Below are 12,154 nucleotides of genomic sequence, written 5' to 3'. Positions count from 1 at the left end.
AAAAAAAAAAAAAAAAAAAAAAGACAATGAAGGGGTTGGGGAATTAGCTCAGTGCTGCCCCCGCGTGCCTTGCAAGGGCAAGGACCTGAGTTTGATCCCCCGTACAGCCCCCCAAGTAAGACAATGAAGAATTACTTTGGTTTTATTTTATAGGCTTCTCTGGCTGCCACTTTTATCTCAGGCCTAGAGTGCCTGGTCCTTGAGGGCAGAACTTAAAGAAAAGGGACTGGCTAGGGAAATCATGGGAACCTGGGGTTTGCAGCCTGGCAGTACCCAAATCTCTGGTCCCCAATTCTGATGCAGAGTTCTTTGGCTGCCCACCTGTGGTTCAGGAAGGCATGTGAATTAACCACAGACATAAGACAAAAATCAGTGTGAGCAGTAGTGTGGCCTGCTCTCAATAAATCTCTAAGGGGGGCTTGTCTGGAATCTTAGAGGAAGCCCCATGTCCCAGTGGGTCCTACGGAGAGGACATGGAGCCATAAAAGATGATTCTCAGCCTCCAGACTTAATGTTTGCCTTGTTGCCTTAGCACTTATTTAGGAATTGTTATCCCTTTATTCTTTCTTGTCTTCCATTTTAGAATGGGAATGCCTATCCTCAGTTTGTCCTGTGACTGTATTTTAGAAACATTTAATTTGATTTCACAGAGGGGAATTTTCTGCAGGATGAATCATACCTTAAATCTTACTCATATTTGATATATTTGATATTAGATGAGACTTCACACTTTGATTTCATAATTGATGCCAAAATGAGTTAAGATGCTTGGGACAATGTGGAGGGAATGAACACATTTTGTATGTAAGAAAGACAAGAATTGAAACCGTGCTATGGTTTCAGTATATATTCCTTCTTTTCCATTTATGGTTGAAACCTGAAACACATCATTAAAATATGAGGAAGTCACTCCAAAAAATGGGCATTTGCAGTGAATAGACACTTCTTGGTGAAGAAGTGCCGACAGAAAATTAATATTTTAAAAAAATGCTCAGTATCACCAGCCATTCTAGAAATGCAAACTAAAACAACACTGAAATGGCTGGGGGTTTAGCTCAGTGGCGCAGTGCCTGGCTAACAAGCACAAGCTAATGAATTTGATCTATGGTACCCCCCAAAAAGAGAGATTCCATCCCACTCCAGAAAGAATGGCTATCATCAAGAAGTAATAAAACTGGCAAGGCTGTGGGGATAAACGAACCCTTCTCCACTGTCGGTGGGAGAGTAAATTGGTCCAACCAATACGGAAATCAGTGTAGAGATTCCTCAGAAAACTAAAACTACAGGTTTCAGTAGACCTAGCTATTCACCTTTTCATTATCTTTCTGAAAGAGTTAAAAGTATAATACCACAATGATATATATGCATATCCATGTTTATAGCAGCAAAATTTGTAAAAGTGAAATCTTGAAAACAGCTCAATGTCCATCAATAGGTAATGAAGATAAAGAAAATGTGTTTTTTATATACAATGAAGTATTTCTGTGCCATAAAGAAAGACATTTTTAGGTAAATCAGTACATCTTGGAACCATACTTCTAAGTGAAATAAATTGGACACACATGGGGCTGGGGATTTAGCTCAGTGAGGCTGCACCTGCCTCTCAAGTGCAAGGTCCTGATTCTGATCCGTGGTACCAGAAATATAAAAATTGGACACACATGTTTAAACATTGTGTTGTTTTTCTTGTGTGAGAAACCAGAAAAGTAGATAAGGACTAAAATGGATGCTAGATATTGTGAAGTAGGAAGAAGATGTTCAAATGGGAAAGGGAACAAGGCAGGAGGGAGGGGAAAGGGACGGAAAGGAAAAGGAAAAAAAGAGAATAGAAGGAAGAAATGGTAACAAAGCTTTTGTAAATGAGGAGGAGAAGAGGGGTTGAAGGGAGGGGAGGGGAATAGGAAAACAAGAAGCAAGATAACATCATGTACAGGTACAAATTCCCTGTATGAATGTGGTCATTATGTATATCTAACATGTTTACCAAAAGTGATTTTCAAAACGAAAATATGAGAAGGTAGAATCTTTAGAATGTTATTAAGACATGAAGTCTCCACCCTCATGGATGTGATTCGTTCCTTATAAGGTACCCCAGGGATATAAATGGACCCCTTGTATATTTCTATCCTTTCTACCATGGGTAGATGGAGCACCAATGTTCCATCTTCATAGTGGAGCAGGTCTCACCAGATACTGAACCTGGCAGTGCCCTGGGTCTTAGACTTCTGACAAAATTCTAAGTAAATTTTTTTCTTTAGAAGTCACTCTGTCTAAGGAATTTTTCAGAGGTATTTTCAGAATATTTCAGAGGTATAGAGTAGGTAAGGAAAAATTCCTCTGCATTATTTCTAGATGATGGCAGTCTATTGATAATCATTCAAGTTGCAATGTTTTCTAGCAACCAATCCTCAAATGAAACTTCTAATGCAGAAAGACACTAGTATTCATTTCCTATCCCTGCCAGATTGAATAACTTCAGTATGTTAATGCTGGAAGACTAGAATGTAAAGGCAGAAACAAATAATTACTAGTAAGCAAGCTGATTTTAAGCATTGTACCTTTGCAAAACTAGATAGATTTTATGCTACTACTTCGCACAAGCAAAATATTTTTGGCCATATAACCACTAAAAGTAGATTTAAATCACCCTTGAATATGAGGTGTGGAGGAGGTTAAATTCAGAGCCCTATGTTCAATTTCTCTGTGTACAACCATTCTATGGTCACCTCTGCTTATGAATTGAGCCTTGAGTTCAAATCCTGAATTATCTATTTAGTGTGTTTTCATGCTCCTGATTTTTGATCACCACTCTCTCTGGCTTGTCACATTTTTGAAGATATGAGGCAAACTTAGAGTCAATGCCACTGTTTTGTAATGTTGTTTCACCCTTCTGTGAAATGAAAATCATCTTTGAATTCGACTTCTCATTGGAATTCATCCCCTCTCTGAAGGGTAGGATCAGTGCTCAGGTTAGGATTGAAAAGAAGTTTTATATGTAGTGCAGTACAGAAATCTAATTTAGCAAAAATTTTCTGCTTTGCCTTTAGCCATTTCCTTGTGTTTGGAAACTACTAGTCATCGTCAACTCACAACTTGGTTCATTTGCAACTATGATTCTTGGCAGGAAATGACAGATACCCTTGACATGCATTAGATCACAGTCCTCACACTAACTTAATGAGTTTGATACTATTAATAATTGACAGCTGTATTACTGATGAATGAAGTAAAGTACAGGTAGGGACAGGGCTTGAAAGAAAAAAAGATCAAGTATCTGAACATTGTTCTAAGAAAGTCAGCCAGCGAACCAGGTCATGGTGCACAGAGCCAGCACAGCATTGGGGCAGGATGAGGAGGACACCTCTGTGCTCTCCTGGCTCTCTGCAGCCCCAGGAATACTACACTGTGTCCCTACACACTTTAGATCACATTTTACCTAAGTTATGACAAGATTTCTTGAGTTCCTGCTAATTACTTTAAAACTCTAGTAGCTTTGTTTTTGAGGGCCACACACAAAAATCGGTATCAGGGCTGTGTAAAGCAACTGAGTAACTTGAGGACAGAAATCAGTGATATTCTGGCCTATTTAACTTCCTGTGCTAGTATTTTTTTCTCTCTCAGCATTGTCTCTACTTCTACTAGCTCAACACCTACATCTTAGCTACATAAAGGAGGTGCTAATGACAAGCACTGGTCTCCTTGGTACCTTATTTTTCTCTCTCCCCTTTCTCCCTCTTTTTTTTTTTTTTTTTTTGGTACTGGAGATCAAACTTTGGACTTTGCAATTGTGAGGCAGGCAGTAGAACCACTGAGCTAAATCCCCAGCTTTCTCACTCTTATTTACAGATATCTCTTCTCAAAAAATCAAAACATAGTTCATAGTTCCATTCAATATCACCCTGGTGCTTTATCTCCACCCTTTCCTCTCCACCCTTGTCCTTTAGTTAGGGACACTCTCAAGCCATGTTATAAACCACCGCTCTTGCTGGGACTACACATTAACATACATGTTTCAGTTATCAGAATTTATTTTCATTTAATAGTTAATTTTCTAGGTTTGATAGTTTTATCAATGCGAATTCTGAGCTAGAAGATCTTTGCCTTGTATTTGAACTTAGTCTCTGATTGTACTGTGTGGGTTTCTAACAAATCTTCTTTGCAGAGTTGAAGAAAAGAAACTGTGTGGATCAGTTGTAGTTTAAATCCACTTAAAGAGACATCCACAATTCTACATGGAGCAAAGAGGGAAGAAATGAAAGTTAAAACATAGTCATCCCAGAGAGGTCATTACCGCTAAGCCTCATTGTGTGTTGATTCTACAACCTGTCAGCCAGCTTGGAATGCCTCTCATTTTCTAACTGGCACAGCTAATGATCCAGTTATGCAAGTGCTTCTGCTTTGCTTGGCATACTTCCTTCCCAGAATAAGCTAGAGGTGAGTTCCACTGCTCTGTTTCATCTTTGGAATGTGGCACCTGATGAGTGTGCAAGCTGCTGGGAGGTCAAAGGACTTTGCTTCTCCCCCATTCTCCAGCCCAACCAGTTTTCTCCTTAACTGCCGCCTCTTGGACATACTGGGGTTGTGAAATGCTGCTGGGCCTCACACCTATGGTAAGAATAATGGCTGCTGGTGGAATTCTGCTGAGGTTGAAAGGGAGCCTCCCACAAGAGTTTATTTTCTAAGGCCATTTTTGCCTCAGCATGAGACAGATTATGGATTGGGCATTTCCTTTCTCAATCCAGTCTTCCCTACAAAACAGATTACAGAATGTCTTTAATTTTAGATACAGAAATATCGTTGTTGGCAGCACTGGTTTTACTACAAGGCATCTTATACCTGTGCTCTTGTTAAAGGAGATGTTAAATGGGAAGTGGAGTAAAATATACTCCTATTGAACTAAATGAGGGATCAGATGACCACATTAATTGAATCACCACGTTGTGATCAGAAATGAAAACCAAATGTGAAATAACGTGCAAACAATTTTATTAAATCATAATTAGCTAATGTTGAAGTTTACAGTCTGTGAACAATTTTATTTTCACTTAAATGACGCCTGAATAATCTCACCAATACCATATTCTTGGATTATTAGACTACAGGAACAAAAGTCTTCATGTGTAAAAAATAACTTCAAATATTATACCAATAATAAGCTTTTAGAGGAAGTGAGACTTTAAAATTAGTATTTCTTTGGCAGGGAATCATTCTTTTGTTCACTGAAAAAAATCTTTTAAAATTGGCTGTTCAGCTGGGCATGGTATGCATGCCTGTAATCCCAGCACTTGGGAGGCCGAGGAGGATCACTGTGAGTTCGAGACCAGCCTGGGCTACATCGTGAGTTCCAAGTCAGTCTCAACTACATAGTGAGACCCTGTCTCAAAAAAAAATGGCTTTTCATTCAATTTTCAGTATGACAACAATATTTACAGTAGCAGATTAGTTAATGGATATACTTAAATGTAGTGTGATTTCCCAGAGGAAAAAAAATTTACTTAGAAATGTCTACATTGAATAATACTATATCATGCTGGCAAAGAAAATAAAAACTGGCTATATATATCCTTTTCAACACTGTATTTTCAAAATAGCAGTAAGCCTTTTGTAGGAAATTAATTGTAACTAAATTTAATAAAGAAATTTATTTTTATATTATTTATCTCTAATGAGGCTTTAATTTTGTCATTAAAATGAAAAATAAATCAGATTAATTTGAACTAGTTTTTATAGGAAGATTCTTTACTAAATGTAAAATCTGCTATGTCCTTTTTCTAAATTCACAGTAAATATGTAAAAATATGCATTTGCCCGAGATACAGAAAATGGTCTCTATAATTTGAAAGCAAAATTATACCTCTCCATTCACACAGATATGGGTGATCTTAAAGAAAATAAAATCACTGAGTTTTACTTTTAGGTAGCTCAAAGCACAAACTTCAAATTTTCTGAGGCTATTCTCATGAATCCAACACCACATTCTTATTTTTATTTCTTATACTCACCTTCTTTTCAAAATATATGAAGTCCTGGATAAAGACAAAAATACAAAAGTGAGTTTTTGGTAACACAACAGAGATGAATTCTCAGATAGAGAGGCTAAGAGAACAGATCACACGCACACTAACATTCCAGTTGCACAAAATATTAAAGATGTAAATCTGGGAATAGTCTAGAGCTGTAAAATCTCTTTTCCCACCTTTCCAGTTTATTAACAAAAAAATAAATTCTGTAATTTTATCTGTTGATACATGCATAAATGTAATTATGTGATTAAATTTGGTAATTGCTTTAATATCACTTTTTGATATCTTTTCTTTCATTCTTTCTTCCTCAACTTTTTTTAGAGACAGGGTCTCACTATGTAATTGAAACTGGCCTGGACCTCACTTCGTAGCCTAGGCTGGTCTCAAACTCACAGCGGTCCTCTTGCCTCAGCCTCCCGAGTGCTGGGATTACAGGTGTGTGCCACCAAACCCAGCTTCTTCCTCAACTTTTTATGGCTCTTCTCTAATCATATAACTTCTCTAGTGACTGGAATCCCATTTACAGGTTTAAGCATTTTTTTCAGGATAATGACAGCCATGCTAAAGAAAGAATACAGTACAGACAGAACCTGTTTTGGTTCAGGATTATCGATTCTGTTATAAACTTATCTACTGTGCCCCAACTCGGCTTACTCCATCACTATTTAAGTAGAATCTTTCTTTTTTTTTCAGCTTTAATTGAGTTTATTAGTACATTTTAGGTATACAGTACAGTTACATTCATCATTGGGATCCTGTACCTTTACATGACAGGTCTTGGTTCTCATTTTTTCTCCTAGTCCCTGCCCTCCCTTCACCCCCTCCTCCCCTCCCCATCTACAAACACTTTATTTCCATCTTTTCTTTATCGAACATTTTTTTCTTTTCCCTTATTACCCTTCCCCTATCCATCCCACCTTCCCTACACCTTTAGCCCCTTTCTTCCCATTTCACAATGAGAATCTTTCTTTTTTTGAGTTAAACAAAATCCTATGGATTTTATTTCTCTCCCATTTATTATGTTCTTGATCCCTTCAACAGTATAGTTAACACTTTTGCCAATTACTTGCTTTGTACTATTACGACTTTACCTTTCTTCACTCCATTTCCCATACACTAACCAGGATTTATCTTTCTAAAATTTGGATTTACACCTATTTTATTTTACCCAGCTTTAAGCCAACCAGTTAATTAAATATCTTTCATTGAGCAAAACTGTGCCTACAAAAGCTGCCTGATCTTTAAAAGTACTTTTACAATTTGTTTGAATTAACACATCAAAAATTATATGCATTTATGGAGTATTTCAATACATGTGTATACACTGCGTCATCTTTCTTTCAGGTTAAATATTTACGGCTTTAAATATTTATCACTTCTTTGTGGTGAAAACCAAGCTTTTTTGTTCTGTTTTTTTAAAAATCATACAGTACATTATTTTGATGGAGAGTTATTCTACTGTGCAATAGCACATAAGAATATATTTCTCTCCTCTATTTTTAAAGGTTCTTAACAAAAACCATTTCTTAACAATTCCTTCACCTCTCCTAGCCCCATTTCCCACCAACTATAGTCAACGATTTTTAGTAAGACTAATCCTAGTTCATCCATTACTTCACTCCCTAGACTCATCTATCTTCCCTCACTGCCATTGTTTAAATGCAGATACTTGATATCAAGTCACTGTATACAGAAACAGGTCAATACGTGTCCCTAAAACAGATGGTTTATCTTATTTTTACATATTTATCATCTTATCTAGGACCTCCTAATAATTCCTCTATCACCATCAAATGGTAACTCAATGTCCCAGTTACCCTGTTTCATAAATCAATTTTAAAACAACGTTGTTTGAACTAATACGCAAACATTATCTACAAGCTGCATTGAGTTAGTATTTCATAAGTCTCTCACTTAATTTTATCTTTGCACTTCTATTTTCCTTGAAATATATGTAGTGAAGAACTGAGCTCTTTTTCTTGTGCATTTTTACATTTTGATTGCGTCCATAAAAGAGTGTTTAAGATATTACTCCAGTGTTACAGACTGTAATCACCTATGACTTCTGCACAAATTTAAGGCTGGGACCCACCTGCAGTGATTTGATAGAATAGTTTCTGATGCAAAACAGACTGTGTGTGTGTGTGTGTGTGTGTGTGTGTGTGCGTGCGCGCGCACGTGTGAAGAGTTACCCAGGTAGTTCTACTGGACAGCTAATGTTGAAAACCATTACTCTTCCCATAATTCTTAACTTTGTGTGCATACTGGGATCAACTTGTGCTACACAATTTTCTGATTTATCTCCTTTGAACTGGGATATATCCTAATACTAGTGGTTTTATTTTTATTAGTATGTAGGTTACACAACCTAGTGGGCTCTATTTTAGCACTTGTATGCAACATTCTTTGATCATTTTCTTCTCGCTCGCCCTCCCTTCCTCCACCCTTTCTTCTCTCCTCTAATAGTCTTTCATAGTCGTTCTTTTACTTTGTTCCCCTCTCCTCCCTTGTCCTCTTCGTTTCCCTCCTCTTCTATCCTCCTCTCATCTCTGCCTTCCCCTCCCCTTCCGTCTTCCCCTCCCTTTTCTGTTCTCTCTCCTCCCTCAGTCCCTCTTCTCTCACTCTCACCCTCCCTCTCTTTCCTCTTCCTCTCAGATTTTCCAAATTAAAGAAAACATATGACTTTCTACGTCTGGCTTATTTCACTAAACCTGGTGGTATCCCATTCCGTCCATTTTTCTGGAAATTATGATTTGACTCTTTTATGGCACTTGGGTTTTTAGAAGTGTGGAACCGCTGTTTCAACTTACGTATTCCCTGTAACCCTTTAGACCTGGAGGCCTGATGTATATATGCTGCTACTGTAGCCACACACTCGATGTTTTAATAGTAAATCAGGACAAAATGTCCCTGTTTCACTGATATTCGTTTTCACTCGAGCTCACAATATTTCCCCCCAAAACACTATTATGTGTTTGGAAATAAATGTTTTACAAGAAGTTATTCTGCATAAAAGGATTAAGTCCTCCTGTAAAAATGCAGACTACAGACAGAAACTGGTTATCTGTGAGTCGAGAGTATCAGTATTAAGTGGAATTGCAGAACAAGAAACAAAAAGGAATCATTCTGCAACACAAAATGATTTCATAGAGTCATGTATTCTTTAATACATTATTGAATCTCCTCAAAATGACACCAGAGAAACTATCTACAAAACAAGATGATTAAGAGTGGACTTACGATGAGGAAACATGCACCAAGCATCACAGCTTTCATCTTCACGTCAAGGTCTGCAGGAAACTGGGTCCCAAAGTTATCAGCATCTGTGAATATCTCTCGGATAAAGCCAGCCCAGTGCTTAGAAATCTTGCCAACTACAGATTTTTCATCAAGTGATGTAATCTATATTGCAAAAATAAAGTCTGAAAGATGTCTGGAATAAAGTGTATCAAATCTACTTTCATTGGAAACTGGATAAAGAAGATGTGGTTTTTCTATAAAATGGAATACTACTCAGCCATAAAGAACGAGAAAGTAGATTCATCAATAGTTAAATGGGTGCGTTTTGAGGATATACTTCTAAGTGAAATAAATAAGGCACACATATGCAAATACTGAATAGTTTCTCTGGTGTGAAAAACTAAAATAGTACTCAAGATCCTAATGGGACAATTAGCAAATAGGAAGAAAAGGACCAAAGGTGTAGGGACAGTGAGAAGGATAGGGAAGGGGGAATAAGGGAAAAGGAAAAAACTATGAGAAAATGTAAAAATGGAATTAAAGTGATTGAAGGGGGGAGGGGAGGGTGAAGGGAGGGTGGGGACAAGGGGAAAAATCTACTTTCAATGTTGGAATGAAATTTTAAAATATTCTATTAAAATTGTACCCATATGTAAATATGACCTATAATTTTCATTTATTATCATTATTGTTATTATTATTTTGTGGTACCAGGGATTGAACTCGGAACCTTGCACTTGCCACACAGGTGCCTATGCCACTGAGCTATATCCCTGGCCCTATAATTTCAGTCCACACACACACATACACACACACATGCTCTTATTAGGTGAAAAACTGTTTCATTGTACAGATAACTGACACAAAATTAGTTTTGCTGAAATAGTTAACGTTTTCTATTTTACACTAGGACGGACAACAATAAATTATTTTAATTGATCCAAAACAAAATCTAAGAAGCAAAAGCTAAAAGCTTACAGTGTTTATTTAATAAAATTTCTAGAAGCTATTAGAAAGATAAAATATTTATTATATATCTATTTTAAGATTAGCATAGAGAGTTTACATAGTTTACAAGTTTAAAAATGATGGAGGAATCATTACTACCAACTGCCAGGAGGAAATAGGGAATAGGAAATTCTAACAGCCTAGAGAAGAGTATTGTCAGTTTTGAGCAAAGAAAGTAATTAATAAACAACTTGACAGGATGTCTCTTGATCAATGGTTGGATCTCTAGTGTGTTTCAATAAAAAAGGAGGAACAAAGCTGTGTAAAAACACTTCCAAAGCACAACAGTTTGGACTTTGTAGTTTTTCTAGAGAAAGGGGCCATCATACAGAACAGAACAGACTGTACCCACACTCAAGCTACTCTTCAAGTGGTCATGTAGGGATCGAGTGTAGCCCACAGTCACCAAGCTATGTACACATAGGATTGTGTTAAATGTGGAGGAAGTGTGTCCTTTTCAAATGTGCACAAAGTATCACATATGCTTGCAACAGTTCCACCTGGGACCCCCGGAATAAATGTCAGGAAACAAAATCTTGACTCATTTCATTTGGATGGATAGCGATAAGATCCTAAAAGTTCTGAAATATATTTCTAATATGAATTTGTAATGACATGGATTATTATCAATCAAATATTCGTTTTATTGCCTATCTTACTGTAGGTCCAATATATCTCTTCTCATTCATGATTGGGTTTGGCCGTATGACTTGTAAAGGTTAAAGTAGGTGGAATGAATACTATTCTTCAAAGTGGCTAATTTTCTTGATGTGGCTCTTGCTGCCCAGTGAAAAACTACTAGAAAATTATCTTCCAATCAGTTGCTGTTGTTATAATGTTTCAAAGACAATTCATATCTAAATCATAACAGATGCTAAGATATACATTGAGAAAGCTTGCTAGAAAAAAATTAATTTCTAAACATCAAATATAAAACCTTTCACAAAGCTTCTGTAGTGTTTTCTCTTATTTTCTAAAAATTAAACATGTCAGCTAAATTTTTGGTAATATTCTTCCTCAAAGGAGTATTGTTTCCTTCAAATATTTAAAGCAACTAAGTTTTTTAACTTTTCTAGATTTATGATAGATGTGCCATTCCCTGCATAGAGAATTGTTACACATACCCTCATACAAAGAGTTTATACATACTTATTACCCACACATCTCTACATCACATGTGTTTTTCTCAAGACCGTCTACCACTTTCAGTATATTACCTCTATAAGGAGAAGGATTCACTTGCATATAACCAGATGCTAACGGAATAATAAGAGTTCATACAAACAACAGACAGGTACATGATGGTGACAGCACGGAGCTGCACAGTGAAAAGCCTTGGGAAGGAGTGGAGAGATTGCCAGAATATCTATATCTTTCCATAAAGGGAATTAGCCCTACTCAGCTTTATGATGTTTCTTTCTCCTCTGTGGAAAGGTAGCTCCAATTTACCAGATTGTATGATTTTCCAAAGGAAACAAGAGATCAAGATTAAGTTATAAAGTCTTCCTCTCTTTAAACATTTACAACAGAAACAACTGTGTTTATTAGGTTGGGGAATCCATTAGAAACTTTAATAATCAAATTCTATGTAATGGATATATTTATTACAATAACCTAATTTAATATAAAGATACAGCGGAGATGACAGAGTAACATAAGTAGGTAGTTCCCCCACATCCTTGTATCCCTGGTGGGGGCCTGCAACTGCATACAGTATTGGTCTCTGCTTTTTTCTATACATACATACCTATGACAATGCTTAATATATAAATGGGCACAGAAAAAGATTAGCAAAAATAACTAATCATTAAATGGAAAAATTGCAACAAGTACACTGTATACTCTCTCAAAATATCTATTGTACAATACTTAAAATTTGTCTG

General features: G+C 36.6%; 1 protein-coding gene across 1 annotated transcript in view; it reads right to left on the bottom strand.

The window, feature by feature from the left end:
* Nucleotides 1-4,105: 4,105 nt before the first annotated feature.
* The window catches only part of LOC104863012 (phospholipid scramblase 1), a 30,359-nt gene continuing 22,310 nt past the window's right edge, over nt 4,106-12,154 (bottom strand). Inside the window, exons 8-10 of the mRNA XM_010625269.1 lie at nt 9,264-9,425; nt 6,003-6,026; nt 4,106-4,228 (exon numbers count right to left, since the gene is read on the bottom strand). Of these exons, the coding sequence (XP_010623571.1) occupies nt 4,199-4,228; nt 6,003-6,026; nt 9,264-9,425 (216 nt within the window). The 3' untranslated portion in view covers nt 4,106-4,198. The remainder of the gene's footprint in view (nt 4,229-6,002; nt 6,027-9,263; nt 9,426-12,154) is intronic.

The sequence above is a fragment of the Fukomys damarensis genome, unplaced genomic scaffold (assembly GCF_012274545.1).
Source record: "Fukomys damarensis isolate Sample0158 unplaced genomic scaffold, DMR_v1.0_HiC HiC_scaffold_37, whole genome shotgun sequence".
Taxonomy (NCBI): domain Eukaryota; kingdom Metazoa; phylum Chordata; class Mammalia; order Rodentia; family Bathyergidae; genus Fukomys; species Fukomys damarensis.
The sequence above is the reverse complement of the archived record's forward strand: the minus strand, read 5'-3'. Positions and strand labels throughout refer to the sequence as shown.